The sequence below is a fragment of the Phascolarctos cinereus genome, unplaced genomic scaffold, assembly GCF_003287225.1.
Source record: "Phascolarctos cinereus isolate Bilbo 61053 unplaced genomic scaffold, phaCin_HiC Scaffold_4;HRSCAF=312, whole genome shotgun sequence".
NCBI classification, from domain to species: Eukaryota; Metazoa; Chordata; class Mammalia; order Diprotodontia; family Phascolarctidae; genus Phascolarctos; species Phascolarctos cinereus.
Genome location: NW_027555847.1, coordinates 503566947 through 503583606, shown reverse-complemented (window position 1 = coordinate 503583606; position 16660 = coordinate 503566947). Strand labels below are relative to the sequence as shown.

General features: G+C 39.3%; 1 protein-coding gene across 6 annotated transcripts in view; it reads left to right on the top strand.

Annotated features, from left to right (window-relative positions):
* GATA6 (GATA binding protein 6) overlaps positions 1-2918 on the top strand; it is a 44357-nt gene extending 41439 nt beyond the window's left edge. For all 6 annotated transcript variants that reach the window (XM_020968705.2, XM_020968703.2, XM_020968700.2 and 3 more), the window contains exon 7: positions 1335-2918. In XM_020968705.2, coding sequence (XP_020824364.1) covers positions 1335-1502 — 168 coding nt within the window. In that variant the 3' untranslated portion in view covers positions 1503-2918. The remainder of the gene's footprint in view (positions 1-1334) is intronic.
* Positions 2919-16660: the final 13742 nt, after the last annotated feature.

Here is a 16660-nt window from a genome sequence, read left to right as displayed (position 1 = left end):
CACCTTCAAGATGTGAGCCATTAATTCCTTTCTTCCTTGGATCAGAGTCAGTATTTGCAAAAGTCTTTGTTTCTAGGGGGAAAAGTAACTAGATAAACAAATAAGAGAGGAGAGTGCAGATCTCGAGTTGGAAAGGACCTCTGAGACACTCTATTCCAACACCCTCAATTTGCAGAAGAAGAAATAGACCTAGGGAAGTTAAGTAAGGGAGTGCAAGGTCACATAAGAGGAACACTTCAGAAGCAGTATTTGAACCCTGGTCCCTCAAAGTTGTGCAGCTCAATACATTTTGAGTTTTGTAACAGAAACTCTCCCTTCTTCTACCCCTGAAAATAGATATGAATTGTATTGATTGCATATGATTTGTTCCACTTTATCATAAGACAGCTGTTTGACTTTTCCCTTTTGTGCAGTAAGAATAAATTAAGGAGAGAAAATGAACTTTGACTGAAAGAAATGATGGTGGTGCTGTGATAGGGATAGGATGTAGAAATTCTTCCTAAAGAAATGGGGATCAACTCTTGCCAGTTTTCTAGGACAAATTTTAGGTATGAGAGAGATTAAATTTAGGATGGCTTTGGATTAATTTTCTTCTGCTCAGATATCTCATTTGTCAGGAAGTACTGAATTAGGTATTTTCTATTCAGGCTTTGATGGAAATACCAATCCTCATGGGTTATGTAGATCTATCATAGTTTTTTATGTGTTTGTTATGTTTGTGTGTGTGTTTATGTGTATGCAACACTTTTGCTGTTTATATCCCTTTCGGAATGGCTAGTTTGGGCATGCAATCATCAAGGCTTTTGTACCAACCCCACATGTTTTATTCTCTGGACCAGGAGGTCCTTCCTGCTTGGTACTTTTTATAAAAAGGATTTTCCAGTTTCCTTTTTGTACCCTAGCCTTGTGCAGTTGTTTATCTTCCTGGGAGGCTACTGCCATGAGTAATAAGGATAACAGGATAATGTTTCTCAAAGCTTAAACTGCCAGCGTTGGGTTAATGCTGCTGGTAGCCTGGGCAGCCTGTTTCAGGTAGAGCAGCAGCATCCTTTTCTTAGTTCCTGTGCTCTGCTTCTGTTTAAGGCCATAGTCCTTTCTTTCAGTCCTCCATAGAGTTATAATCTGTGCAAGTAATGAAATTGTGCTAAATAAATAGCAAATTTGTCACTCTTTTTTTTTCTTTCTTTCTTTCTTCCTTCCTTTCTTTCTTTCTTTCTTTCTTTCTTTCTTTCTTTCTTTCTTTCTTTCTTTCTTTCTTTCTTTCTTTCTTTCTTTCTTTCTTTCTTTCTCTGTTTGGCTTTCTCCTCTCCCTCCCTTTCTCCCCTTCTCACTAGGCGGGATCCTCCGTGATGTCTGGTCCAGGAGAGAACACTAGCCCTGAAAGCACCGCTCTCAAGTATTCAGGTCAAGATGGGCTCTACTCAGGAGTCAGCCTGACCTCCACGGCTGAAGTTACAGCGTCTGTGAGACAGGATTCATGGTGTGCTTTAGCACTTGCTTGATTCAGTGGAAAAAGGAAGTTGGGAGACCTCCATGGATGGGGGATGGGAGAGAGGGCGCCTCGACCTTTAGACGCCCACAGTTTCTGTAATGTTTTTTTCAAGCAGTCTATGCAGCAGTGAAGATGCTGGCAGAACTTTCCTCTGCTGTGTCATTTTTGGTGCCTTTATTGTGATAGAGGTGTTTTTCCAAAGAGGCTTCCTGCCTTACTGTCCAACTCCTCATCTATGCAAGAGAAATGAGAGAAGATGGATTTCTTCCAGGGTAAAGATAATACAACCAAAGAGAATATCGCCCTTCCTCCTCTATTGTTAGGCCTGCTTCACGCGTCTTCAATGCAGTCAGCCAGTCAGCCAGCCCAGCCTGCCTGCCTGCGTGCCTGCCTCTGGGATGCAGGATGAATGCTGATGTGACTCCTTCATCCTTGCTTCCACATACCAGATAAAGGGACTTATCTAGGGCTTTCATTCTAAAGGACACTGGGAGAGATTTAAGAAAACAAAAGAAGCATTTCTGAGCATTGATTGTCCCCAAATAACACACAGTTTGAGCTAGAATTCTGATGTCCTTGAAACCAACCAACAGCTTCTTCATGACCACAGACTTCCTAACTTTTCATGTCAGAGCTCCTGTGTACACTCATGGAGGAAAGCAAAATGGGGCTGTTTGGCACAAGTCTCTCAAGGTCGAGCTGGTTCCTGATGTCTTTCATTAAAAATATTCCTCAGTTTTAAGACTGCATTATAACTTCTTAACGTACACTGTGACTGAGGTTTTTGAAAGCTCATCTTCTGTATGGCTGATCTGAAGTCAGTCAGAATTTGTAAACAGGGTAGCAAACAAGATATTTTTCTTCCATGTATACAATAATTTTTTAAGAAGTGCAATTTGCGTTGCAGCAATCAGTGTTAAATCATTGCATAAGATTTAACAACATTTTTTATAATGAATGTAAACATTTTAACTTAATGGTACTTTAAATAATTTAAAAAAGTTAACTAGACATCTTTGTGCATTTCTTCTTCTTCTTTTTTTTTTTTTTTTACCAAGAACATCCCATCTCTCTATATTTCCTATTTGTTAGACAAAACATATTTCAAGAACAAATCTTCTCTCAGGAAAATTGCCTTTCTCCATTTGTTAATAAGTTTTATACAAAAATGCAAATATAGCCCCATTATTTTGCTGTGGAATATGTGCTAGAAAGTAAGAAAGATTGCAATGAAACTTTACTACCTAATTGATACATTTGTAAATACTCCATGAAATGTTTAGGCATCTTTTAAGAGTTAGGATGCGGTCTGTATAGTGTGACTAACCCAGAGGTAGGTTAGTTTACAATTTTTTAAAAAAGTGGGATGTCATTTGGAAGCTTATTCTTTCACCAGAGCTTTAAAAATAAAAGGGTATTGTTTGTTTGTTTGCTTTTCTGTACAATGTGTTCCTTCCTGGTTTTCCTTTGAGGCCTACGAACATTTAACGCCCAGCAGAAGTTCATCTGATTTTTGGGAAGACTACTTGAAGTCCTTGGATTTGAAAATTTGTGATTCTCTTTGTGCTTTTGACATTTCATGCTGTTGGGGACCTTGTTTGTTAGGGAGCTATCATTTGTGCTCTGAAATTGGGACCACTTTGATAAATGAGAAGTGCCCAATATTGTACCTAATTGCCAGAAATGCTTGTCATTCAAATGAGGATCAACTCAAAATGTTTTAGAAACCTGAGAGCTTTCTTAAATGAGTGAATGAAATAAGCTCTATGGACAATCTAAAGATGAGTTTCCTTCCTCTTTCCCATCTCAAGCCATTAGGGTCACATTCATATCACTGGGATCTAGTAAACTGTGCCCATAACTAGGCTGATATTTAGGAGACATTTAAAAAATGGAATCTTTTTGTTTTCTTGAATATTTGGAGATATAAGCAAGCTAGGAGTTACCTCAAAAGCTGAAACTGTGAGTCAGTTAATTCTTACCCCTCTAATATCTTAGGTTTTTTCTTTCTTTATATATCCCTACTCTACATGTTTCATCAGGGAATTACAATGGCAGTATGCTCCAGTATGATTTCTGAGTAGTTGAGTGTAGATTTGGGTTTAGGTTTTACGTTTTCTACTGGAGAGTTCTTAAACTAGAGTTGATGAACTCATGTTTTTAAAGATGTTTTCATAACTGTATTTCAGTATAATTGGTTCCCTTTGAAATTTTATGCATTTTATAATATGCATTTAAAAACATTCTGAGGAAGAGTGTCCATTGGTTTCCCTAGACATTGATAGACTTTCACATACACACACACACACACACACACACACACACACACACACAGAGATTAAGAACCCCTGTTTTAGCACTATAGATGGTACATCTCAATCAGTCCATTGAGTGATTCCTTGAAGTACAGGTGGCCATAGTGTGACTTGGTGTGAGCTTAGTCATTCATTGCAGCACATGCCATCTCTCAATCTATTGGGGTTATGGGTTCAGGAAAGGGCTGAGCTATGGCTGCCAGAGAGGGCATGGGAGGAACAGTGCCTAGGCTTAGGTTTAGATTATCTGAAGCTTTGAAGAAATTTAATCCTAGATTGTATTTCTGGCTCACTTATCCTCAAAAGTAAAGCAACTGTGGGGATGGATAGTGGAACAGGCTATGCCACCCAGTGCAGCACATAGAACTGGGCCACTGGTGTACATATCTAGGGAAACTGGGCATATGCCTGCTCAGGATTGGGAAGAGGGGGATGGGCTGAGAGCTGAAGAAAACTATTTTTTCCCATGAACTGATGTCTCTCTTACGGTTCTCATTAGTTAGTCTGCTTGCTTCCTGGTGGGTTGGGAATTGTTACAATTAATGTGCTTTGATTGAAAAATGAACTTGTGTTGAAGGGGCTTCCAAATGACCGTTTTCCTGTGAATGCTCTTGAGCTTTCCTTTCCTTTCCTTTTCCAATCCCTTTCCAATCCTAGAACTTAGCTAGGTTTGCTGACCTTTCTTTTGACACAACTCGGAAGCTAAAGGATCACCAGGTATCCAGGAATGAGTTAAAAGAGAAAAGATGGGATAGAGGGACCTGGGGGCTGCTTTTAGCCTATCTTTACTCTGAAAATGAATTGTACCTAGGGAGACATTTACGTGATTACTTCCTTTATCTATGTTTATGTCAAGCAAGAGTTCCTAGGATTGGTTCTCCCCCAGCAACCATTTTTCCAGTCAGTCTAAACAAATATCATTTAAAAAATATTTCTTATATATAGATATATTTTAAAATAAGGCCTAAAATAGGTGCTAAAGTCTCCTCCATTGCAGCTGTCCATCAAGTCTGTTATTTTGGAATTTTTCTTAGCCCAAAGTCCAGTGTTAATGAGATTTGTTAAGCTATGTGTAGATTTTAAGCTGTGTTGCACCGGAGGTGAAACATGGTCTCTCTTTAGAGTCACTTAGTATTGTTCCCTGGTACCTGGGGAAGGGAGGTAGGGGGTGGGGTGGGGGTGGGGGGTCGAAAGAATCAGTAAAGTACTGGGAACCCATTTATTTTCCCCTGCAGATAAATTAACCTCTCACTCCTGGGAATTGTTTTCCCTGGGTCTGGAAATTTAATGCAATTTAAAATCCTAGATAAGTGAGTAGTTTGGGAATACATTACAGGGGCCTTTAGTACCAACCCTGACTTTCAGTCTGCTTCCCAGTCTAATTCAAGGTTAAGTGCTGTACCTTTGGGCCTTAAAAGGGATCCTCTTCCTTGTCCCTTTCAGACCCTGAGCTCGGTGGGGACATCTTTGCTATCCGGCTGCAGATTGATTTGGGAAAGAGAGGCTGGCACGTTCTCCATTTTTCCTGCTCTCTAGCTTCTGTGGTGTTCTAGTCTGCTAAACTTAATGATATTTAGGGTAAAAAGAGGATTTGGATAAGTGTTTATGTATATGTATGTATTGTAAGTTTGTTATGAAGGAAACCTAGAGTGTGAGTTATGGTGGCCCAAATTTATTAGAGACAGCTCTGAGCTGGAAAATGCTTGGGTCTGATCCAGTGTGTCAACTCTGGGTGTCATCTGTAAAAGGTCATCTGTAAAAGTATTTGATGATGTAGTGAACTAAGGATCACATTTCTATTCAGAGGGTCACAGGTCTAGAGCCTGAGGAGACCTAAGGCACCATCTGGTCCAACCCCCTTATTTTAAAGATGAGGAAACTGAGGTATTGGTAGTGAGGTCACACAGGTAAGTGGCAGAATCCAGATTTGAACCCAGGTCCTTTGACACCAAATGAATCATTCTACTGCGCCAGGCCACAGTAACATTCTACTACTCTCAGGCACAATTTTAGTTAATGAAATATCTTCTTATGGTTACCTACTCTTCTTTTTATTCTAAATGCTATATTTTAAAACCCAGAAAATGATAATCTTAGGGGAGCTTTTAATGTTAAAATAGTAGAAGTACCATAGATAAGTGGATGATCATCTTTGGATGAGAATCTTTGAGCTAGAATCAGAAAGAACCTTAAAAGCCATGTAATCAACCCTCTCATTTTACAGATGAGAAAACTGAAGAAATGAATGAAAAAAGCATTTATGAATTGCTTAATGTACTGGACTTAGTATTGCTTAAATGGTGGTAATACAACTATACAATTGAGGCAGTCCCTGGCTTCAAGGAGCTTGCATTCTAATAAGGTGGAGGGCGGAATGCACATATAGGGGGATGGTTGGTGATGAGGGAAGGGAATTTTGATTTAGGGAGTTACAGGAATAGCAGTAGAGTCATACATCAGTGAATTGTCACTTGCTTTTCAGAAGCAACGATTGTACTGATTTGATTCCCGTTCCTAGAGATCCCACCTAGAGGTGGGGAGGGGGTGAGCTATAGCATATGTCATGTCAGGGCAGATGGCAAGGTGTCTGGGCTGGATGAATGTGAAGCATGCTCTGGGACCAGATGAGGCCCATGAAAGTCAAGTGACTTGTCCAAGATCAACATAGGGAACAGTAAGCATCAGAAGCTGGGTTTCTACGTAGGTTCTTCAACTCCAGGATTAGAACCATAGTGTGGGCTAACAGGATGATTTCTGGATCCCTCAAATGTTCTGACATCATTCTAGGGAGAGGTTTTTAACCTTTTTTGTGTCATGGACCCCTTTGGCAGTCTGGTGAAGCCTATGGACCCTTCCTCAGTATAATGTTTTTAAATGCATAAAATAAAATATAAAGGATTATAAAGGAGGCCAATTATATTGACATAGTTATCTAAATATTTTAAAAGTTCATGGACACTAGCTTAAAAACCCTTATTCTAAGGGAAGCTAGTTGATTGATCTCCCTTTATCTGCCAATCCTCAAAAATGAGTTGATTTCCCCGGAGGCCAAAACCTCTGACAATGTAAGACACCATGAGTAAGGGTCCTGGTCATTTGAAAGAAAGCAAAAGGTTGAAATCAGAGGCCTTATGAGCATTCTTCTCAGATCCTCATGTGTTAAGGCACCCCCAATGTAAAATACACACAGAGATTAGGTACTGAGACCGGAAGATGGAAAAATCTGGCAATAGAACCTTCCACAGAACAAGGAAAAAACAGCTTTGCTTTGTTTGGCCCATAGCTAAAATATCTTGCAGTTCTTTTTTTATTTCTTAGAAATAACTAACCTTTCATGATCCTGAGGTCTATCTTGTCTTCAATGTTGGCCTCTGTTCATTATTCTACTACCAGCATTTTCTGTTTCCTCAGTTTGTACACAGAGTAGAACTATGCAAAACCTTTCACAGCTCCAAAGAATTATCATTCATTATATCATTATATGCTATATATAATATATGTGCCATATTATATATTCACACATATTCATTATATTCAGCAGTGTGAATTATCGAGTCTCAAATGTGAGTGAACCGGGAAGAGGTGCAAAAGGAAAATTAATTACTCAGATTGGATGCTCATTTTAAGATTAAGTTTAAGTGTGCTATGGGGATGAGAGACACAGGAAGGCATCAACAGGAGAATCCTAGTAGACTTCATAAGCTGCTGGGGTGTTAATTAGCATTGGTAGGCCAAAGAGGAGGAGGCTTCTGCCCATGTACTTATGTGGTATGAATTCAGGTAGTTGGAGAAGAAGTTTGTACTATGGGCCAAAGCCATGTCCTTGTACTTGGAATTGGGAAGAGCTGGGATGAATTCATGCTTCTTTGACTAGCTGTGTGATCTTAGGCAAATTACTAAACCTCTCTGAGCCTCAGCCAATCTTTAGAACTATGAGGTAAAGATAGGTTGCTCTCTCAGTGTCAGAGGAGAGAGTTCTCTCATGGGGCATTCCCAAATCGGACCTTGACAGTGTGCAAGTAGAGTGTGGTGACCGGGCCAAATAAGAAACTAGGTGGTTCTGTCTTGGAAACAATAGCCTTCTCCTTTACGTTTTCCCTGTCCCTCCAAAATAGGATACTATCTTTGCAGTGCTGATACAAATACGTAGCATGCAAAAATAAAGGCAAAGCCCAGAGCCGTATAACATGCTAGTGGAATAATGCAGAGTTGCCAGAACAGGAACCGGAGAAAGACCAATGGAGGAGTGTCAGCCTTGAATCCCTGCTGTGTTGTGTAATCTCTCCATGGTTCACTGTGCCAAAGGGTTTTCCCCCCAAGATAACATGCACCAGATTTTGGCAATGGTGTTTTGACTCTATCAGTCTCAACACATGGTTATTATGGTTTGCATGATCATTTTTTTGTTAAAAATAGTTATAATGCTAACAAGGAAGATTTGTTGCCAAAGGCTCTTTAGATGCTATGTAAATGCAGAAAAATGTACCCTCATCAAAGTTGATATCTATTGCTTCACTTTAAATCATCTGCATGTGACCCTTGGGGTCAAACTGAGACAAACAAAATATTAGCTTTTGGTACCCATGAGTAACTTTTGGTTCTTCTGGACTTATGATTTTATGGCTATAGGTAACTCCTGGTATGGGGACTTCTTTCACTGAGGCAGATTGGCAACTTATTGGTAACTTGTAGTTTTAGTTGCCTGGGGCACCAGGAAGTTTTCTCTCAGCACCGCTGGTCTGGGCCAAAGGCAGGATTTGAATCCATGTCTTTCTGACTCCAAGGTTAGCCCTTTAGTTGCAATGTCAGGTTGCCTTCTTGTATTCTCCTGCCTCTGAGGCTTGATGTCTCTTTGACCTTTACTAAGACCCTTAATTTCTCTGAGGCCCCAATTTCTTCATCTTTAAAATGAGATGATTGGACCATTCTGAGGGTCTTTCCAGCCCTAGGTCACCAGCCGATGATCAAACTGACTTAAGCATTGCTTCACTCACCAGTGTTAGGACTTGGAATTCCTTGAGACTTCAGCAGTGCTTGTGCATACAGGCCACATTTGTGCTCGAGCCACAAATGACCACTGGTCTCCAGGAAACTATCAAGCTGTGTGTTGCTAGAATAAATGAAAGCTTTGTGAGAGTAGGAAATTCAGGGAAAACACCTACACTCGCAAACCCAAACAGCTTCTCTTTCTAAGCCCCTGGAGAACAGTTATCACTAAAAGGACAGGAATATTCTGCAAAATTTTCACAGGCTTCCCAGTTTGTAAACAAGAGGCTACATTCTTCATATTGTTGAAACTGGCACAGGAAAAACCTCTGGCTGATTAGCTTGGCTTCATCAGGGTCAGAATCAACAATCATTATTCAGTTGAATGATGTAAATTGATCACATTATGCTTATTGTTGTTACTATAAATAACGCATTTTTGTGGAACTTTAGAGGTTAAGAGATCTTTTGAGATGGGCAATTCTAGAAGTACAATGCCCATTTTAGAGATGAGGAAACAGAGGCTCAGAGGGGTTAACTTATTTGCCAATAATTACATAGTTAATAAACAGTAGACTGGGACTAGAACCTAGGTCTTCCAAATCCCAGAATCTGGTACTTTTCCCATTGAGAATAATAGAATTAGAATTTTAGATAGCTTTAGGTAGTCTTTTGTTGTTTAGTCTTTTTTCAGTTGTGTCTGATTTCTTGTGACCACTTTTGAGGTTTTCTTGGCAAAGATACTGGAGTGGTTTGGCATTTCCTTCTTCAGCTCATTTGACAGATGAGGAAACTGAGGCAAACAAGGTTTAGTGTCTTGCCCAGGGTCACACAAATAGTAAGTGTCTGAAGCCAGATTTGAACTCTGTCCTTTGATTTTGCAGATGAGGAAACTGTTGGCCCAGATACAAGTTAAATGACTTGCCTAAGGCTTCAAAGCTGATTAGTCATTGAACCCTTTATGATGTGCTGCGCTCTCTCTGTCTCTCTCAAGTTTGTTCGACATTGACTTGTTTTGGTTTTCGTCTTATCATTCTGATTTCTCTTCTGTGTCCATTGCTTGCTCCTCTTTCCTAGCCCCTAAATGTAGATTCTGTTCTTAAGGCTCTCTTCCCATCCTGTTTGTTTGTTTGGTTGTTTTTTTAATATGAACTTTCCTTCAGCAGCCTCATCTACTGGGATTTTAATTCTACAGAGAAGACTCCCAAACTTATGTTTCCAGGAAGGATTCCTCTTTGAGCCAACATCTTATACACTACTGCCATATCATTTTCCTACTAAATAAAAAAAAATCCTTCAACAGCTACCAATTTCTAAAACAAAACAAAGAACCGGAAACTATTTGAAGCTCTCCATAACCTGTATTTTCCCCACTTTTTTTTTTTGTTTTTTAGGCAATTGGGGTTAAGTGACTTGCCCAGGGTCACACAGCTAGTAAGTGTCAAGTGTTCTGAGGCTGGATTTGAACTCAGGTCCTCCTGATTTCAGGGCTGGTGCTCTATCCACTGTGCCACCTACTTGCCTCATTTTCCCCACTTTTATAGCTTTTTTTTTTAACATCTCCCCCTTCAAATTCACTAAATTCTTACCAATAATTCTGCAAAATCTTTCTGTCTCCATAACTGCTTAAATAGTGTCTTGATGCCTATAAAGAGTCCTATTTTATCACCTGTTGGTATCCTATCCTGACATTCAAGATCAAACTCAAGTCCATATTCTCCATGGAACCTTCTCAAAATCCCCTCCAGATAAAAAGTAATTTCTCCTTGTAGTCTCTTATAACCCTTTGGACCCTTCCTATGTGTTTATAGTATTCTATTGAATTATAGTAATTTGTATACTGGTCTTCCTTACTATGTTATAAACTGCTTGGGAGTAAGAATTACATCTTTTTAAAAAAAATTTAACTTTTATTTTTTTCTATGAATCATCCTTTATTTTCTCTTCCCCCCTATTAGAAAAAAAGGAAAAAACCCTAAAACATAATAAATTTGCTATGTTCAGAGAATGTAAGTTTCATTCTGCATCTTGAGTCTATCACCTCACTGTTAGGAGCTGGATATCTTACTAGGTGGCTCGGTGGATAGAGTGCTGGTTCTGGAGTCAGGAATGCTCATCTTCTTGGGTTTAAATCTGGCCTCATATACTTACTAGCTGTGTTTTCCTGAGCAAGTCTCTTAACCCTGTTTGCCTCAGTTCTTCATTTGTAATATGAACTGGAGAAGGAAATGGCAAACCACTCCAGTATCTTTGCCAAGAAAACCTTAAATGGGGTCACAAAGAGTCAGACATGGCTGAAAATGATCGAATAATGACGACACCACCATGCTTTATTATTGGTCCTTTGGAATGTAGAGCCTCATCTTTTCTGGCCTGGTAAGAACCTTTTAATTGGTCTTCACACTTTTAATTGATTCTCTAAGCTTTTTTCTCTTATTTAAAAAGTTGATGCCTTTAAAAAAAGTCATAGTCACATGTCCATATCTTCCTGTGTACCCTCATTGAATCCACCCACGTAACAGAGAAAAAAAATGCATAAACTGATTGAACACGTATTGCATCATCCTGTATTTGTAGTCTGTTACCTCTATCAAAAGAGGAATATGTGTTTCATCGTCTGCTGAGGATAGGTCTTAATCTTTTTATCTCCTGCAGTGCCTTGTACATGATAGGTACTTCATGAATGTTTAAAATTTTGATGCTGTTGTTGAACCTGGGCCTTCTAATTTTTCCCATGATGTTTTTTTTCTACCACATCTCACTGTGTCTGTACTACACTATGTAGTTTGAAAATATTAGAGTTAATATTTCTAGAAATGGATGTTGGACGCTTCTGTAGTAGAACAGTCATCAGATCATTTACAAAATGTGATGATAAATGCTCATTGAGTGACTACAAAGTAACAGATTGGTCATTTGTCTCTCTCTAACTCTGAAATGGCCCTTACTCTGGTCCCCTAGTTAGCCACCCTAGGTTCTAGGGTTTTTGTGGGTCAGAGTCCTTTCCAAATGGTCCCTCTGATATGTTTTACTTTCTATTAGTCAGGTAGATGACATTTATTTAATAATAAAAAGTATTTAAATTAAGTAGCAATGTAAATAGAGTAATAATATTTCCCTTTCTTCCATATACTTATTTCTCTCAGGAATATGTACACATTCAGTGGGAAGAGTGCACCTTTATAGAAATTATGTTGTTCAGTTGTTTCAGTTGTATGCGACTCTTTGTGATCCCATCTAGGATTTTCTTGGCAAAGATACTACAGTGGTTTGCTGTTTCCTTCTCAGGCTCATTTTACAGATGAGGAAACTGAGGCAAAGAGAGCTAAGTGACTTGCCCAAGGTCATACAACTAGTAAGTGTCTGAGGCCAGATTTGAATTCAGGAAGATGAGTCTTCCTGATTCCAGACCTGATCTGTATCCACTGAGCCACCTAGCTGCCCTCAGAAATATGTATGGGACATCAGAACATGGGAAACTCAAGTAGCCAGTGTACCTGTGTGAAAGGATGTGTGTATGAGGAATGTTTATGAACAGGACACATGTACAGAGGAGCAGACCCATGATTTTAATGCTAAAAAGTTGGGAATATTTCTAGTGATGTCATTGTGTTATTGTCTGTTTGACCCATTCCTGGCCAAGTGTTACAGAGTGCTCCAGTCTAGAAGTCGCTTTATGCTGCTAGGCTTTGCTCTCCGTTCCAGCTCATACTCAACTCTAGCTACTTTAATCAAGAGGCAGCTAGTGGCACACTGGCCCTAAAGTTAGGGAGATCTGAGTTCAAATCCAGCCTCAGACATTTACTAGCTGTGTTACCCTGGGTAAATCACTTAACTGCTATCTGCCTCAGTTTCTTCAACTGTAAAATGAGAATCATAATAGCATCTATCTTACAGGGTTGTTGTCTTTTCTTTTTCTTTTTGGTGAGGCAATTGGGGTTAAGTGACTTGCCCAGGGTCACACAGCTAGTAAGTGTTGTGTGTCTGAGGCCAGATTTGAACTCAGGTCCTCCTGACTCCAAGGCTGAAGCTCTGTCTACTGTGCCATCTAGCTGCCCCTACAGGGTTGTTGTGAAGGGCAAATTAGATTATACTTATGAAGCATTTAATATATAAATGCTTGTTCCTTTTCCCTCCTTCCTCAGGATTACCTGATACTATGGAAAAGCATCCATTAGGGACATTGTAGTTATGGCTCTTTCACCAACACTTCAACCATCTTCTTTCTTCTAGGGGTAGGGTATGCTGTGATAAAGAGGAGGCCATAGTTCATCCACCCTCCTCGTGTGTCTCAGCTATGAAGACAGTCAAAAAGTGTTTATCAAGTGCTTACTACATGCTGGGCTCTGTACTAAGCTCTGGCCATACAAAGAAAGGCAAAAGACAATCTCTGCTCTCAAGGAGCACAGGGTCTAATGGAGAGATACCATACAGGCAACTATATACAAACAATATCTACACACAGGAAAAATTGGAAATAATCAACCTCTGTTGGCACTAGCATTAAGGTGGATTGGGAAAGGCTTCTTAGAAAAGATGGGACTTGAAGGAATTTTAGCTTGGCCTTGAAGGAAGCCAGGAGACCTAGATGAGAAGGGAGAGAATTCCAGGCCTGGGGGATAGTCAACCGAAATGTCAGAATTGGGAAATGGAATGTGAGATAGGACATCAGGTGAAGGGCTATTTTCAGAGCCACCTCTAACTCAGTTTTCTGTCTACAAAAAGTGTATATATCCTTTTCCCTATGGGGAAGGCTGCTTCTAGCTTCAAGCAACATTCTCTGCCAATAGTGATGAAGAATACTTTTCAGCTCTGTGTGAGGAATCTTACTCAACAGTTATAAAGTACTTTATAATCTTCTCTGCAGGCTGCACTAGGGAGGTGCAGAGGCATAGACTGAGCTCTTCTTAGAGCTCTCCTGTGAACAGAGCTTCTTTTTTAAAAAAATCTTATTTTTTCTTCCCCCCTCCCATTTAGTAGTATTTTATTTTTTCTAATTACATGCAAAGATAGTTTTCAACATTCACTTTTATATGGTTTTGAGTTCCAAATTTTTTTCTCCCTCCCTCCCCATTCCTTTTCCCAAGATGCAATCTGATATAGGCTAAACATGTACAGTCATATTAAATATATTTCCACATCAGTCATGTTGTGAAAGAAGAATCAGAACAAATAGGAAAAACCACAAGAAAGAAAAAACAAAAAAAAGTGAAAATAGTATGCTTCAATCTGCATTCAGAATAGAACCCCTTTTAACTCTCCAAGAGTACTGGTTTTTTTCAGCTTTTACTGAACTTTATCCCTCTCTCCTGGCTCTCTCAATTCAACTGTCATCTAATTTGTGGTCAGAAACCCATTTTAAATATTTAATTATTGTATCCTCCTGCCTGAGAGACTCTCCAACAGACTTTCCAACAGAAAAAGGAGTCATATGAAATTCATTTGGTAGAGTAATAGTCAATATCATTCTGTTTCCTCAATCTGTTAAGATTCCCTTCCAGTCCCTGCATTTTCTTGGGCTCCTTTAGAAGTTTCTTGGTTGGTTGAGGGCAGTTTTTGTCATTCAGAAAAATTTCAGTCTCAGCTCTGGGCTTAGAAAATTAGGATAAAACTCCCCCCCCTCCCATTTTCTTGTTTTTGTTTTTGTTTTTGATGAAGCAACGGGGTTAAGTGATTTGCACAGGATCGCATGGCTAGTCAGTGTTATGTGTCTGAGGCCAGCTTTGCACTCAGGTCCTCCTGACTCCAAGGCTGGAACTCTATCCACTGTGCCACCTAGGTGCCCCATATTTTCTTGTTTTAACATGATTGAATATGTACTGGCAAAAAAATACAAAAATATAAATTTATAAAATTATATAATTTATAAAATTTATAAATTATATGAATTTATAAAAAAGCAGCAATTCATTGGAAATGCTTTTGCATTATAACTGCATCACTATAGTTGTAATTCATTGAACAGTACAAAGTGATGAGAGTGCCACTGATAGTCTCTGTCACAACTACTCACTTCTGCTGTTTTCATGCAAAAGCTGCCTGTGTTCTAATCAAACTTTATTTATAGACACTGAAATTTGAATTTTGCATAATTTTCACATGTCACAAAATATTCTTTTTTTGACTTTTCAATAATTTAAAAATATAAATATTTAAAAACATAAAAAAATTCATATCTCAAAAAGAATTCTCATCTCTAAAAATAGATGTCAGGCCAGATTTAACTTATGCACCATAGTTTATTGACCCTTGACTTCAGTCTCAGAAGGACATAATAGTATCTCACATTTATACAGCATTTTAAAATTTGCAAAGCATTTTATATTACAAAACATTGTGTATTACAAATATCTCATTTTATACTCACAATAACCTTAGGAGGTAGATGCTATTATTATCCCCATTCTACAGATGAGAAAACTGAGGCAGACAGGTTATTGCCTGGAGTCACACAGCCAGTAAGTGTCTGAGGCAGATTTTAATTCAATTTTTTTCTGACTTCAAGTTCCTCACTGTAGCCTCTTTGCCATCTAGCTAAGCTATATTTAATAAGGATAGGCATTGGGGATACCTTGAGTTGATACAGCTGATCAAAGTTCCCTTGCCTATCTTACCACTACTCCCTGGGATCCATCAGGCAAACCTCTGAGAGCCTCCCCCTAGGTCCTCCCCTCATGTCCTTTCCCCAGGTCCTGGTGGCTGCTTCATACCCAGCCAGACCCGCACAACTTGGCAGTAGGTAGGGACCAAAATTAAATTAGGCTAAACTTGTTTGGGCCACAGACTGGTTATACTAGAGACAGTCTGGCGATGGTTGGTTGACACAGTTGATGTAAGGAACAAGAAAGTGCGCAGTGGCAACTCTACATTTTTCATGAGCTTCCTGAAATCCTTTGGCAGGCCACAAGCAGCCTGAAGGCCACATGTTGTACAGGCTTGATCCAAGCCCTGAATCTCTCGAGTCAACCAAGTTTTGAGGACATTCTCAATTTTTTTTTTAAGGAAAAATGCTAACTTTCATGAGGAGAGTTGTTCAGGTATTGTCCTACCAAACAGGGGTCCTTAACCTTTTTTTGTGTTGTGAGTCCCTTCGGTAGACTGGTGAAGCCTATGGACCCCTTCTTAGAGTGATATCTGCTTCCTATAGTCATAAGTAAAGGAAATGCTAAATTTCAATTAGTGGTGAGTGAAAATAATGATATAATTTTTTCCTATCCAGCTTCACAGCCCCCTTGACATCTACCCATAGACCTCTTGGGAGGCAGTGGAGTCTGTGGAACTCAGATTAAGAACCCCTACCTTCCTTATTTCTGTCACCAGCCCTATTCCCCAAGTTCCTGTCTTTCTGGTACCATTGGATTTAGTCTGAAAAGTTCTTTATGTACATTATTTTGTTTAAACATTATAGCCGCCCTGTAGGTACTATAGATAGCACTGTCCTGCTTTACATATAAGGAAATTGAGGCTCAGAGTTTAAATGACTTAGTAGTTGTGTACAAATCCAGCATTCTACCCGCTATGTATGTACCTTATGATACATATCTTATGATACATATGTCCTTCTAGGCAGTGTGATACAATGGAAAGGCACGATGTGGCGCGATGTTGGACCTGGTGTCAGTAGAGACCTAAGTTTGAATTCCTTCTGAAATTTTTAGCTTATGGAAAAATCAGTCAACTTCTCTAAGCTTCAATGCAAAAACTAAGTTTCTTCTGTAAAATCAGAAGAATAGTATTCACCTCATAGGGTAGTTGTAAGGGTTAAGTAAAAGGATGGATATAAAGTATTCTGTTCACCTGGAACTGCTACACACACTCCATTGTAAGTTTTCAGAATAACTTGTAATTTTGTTGAGGCTAGTGGCCA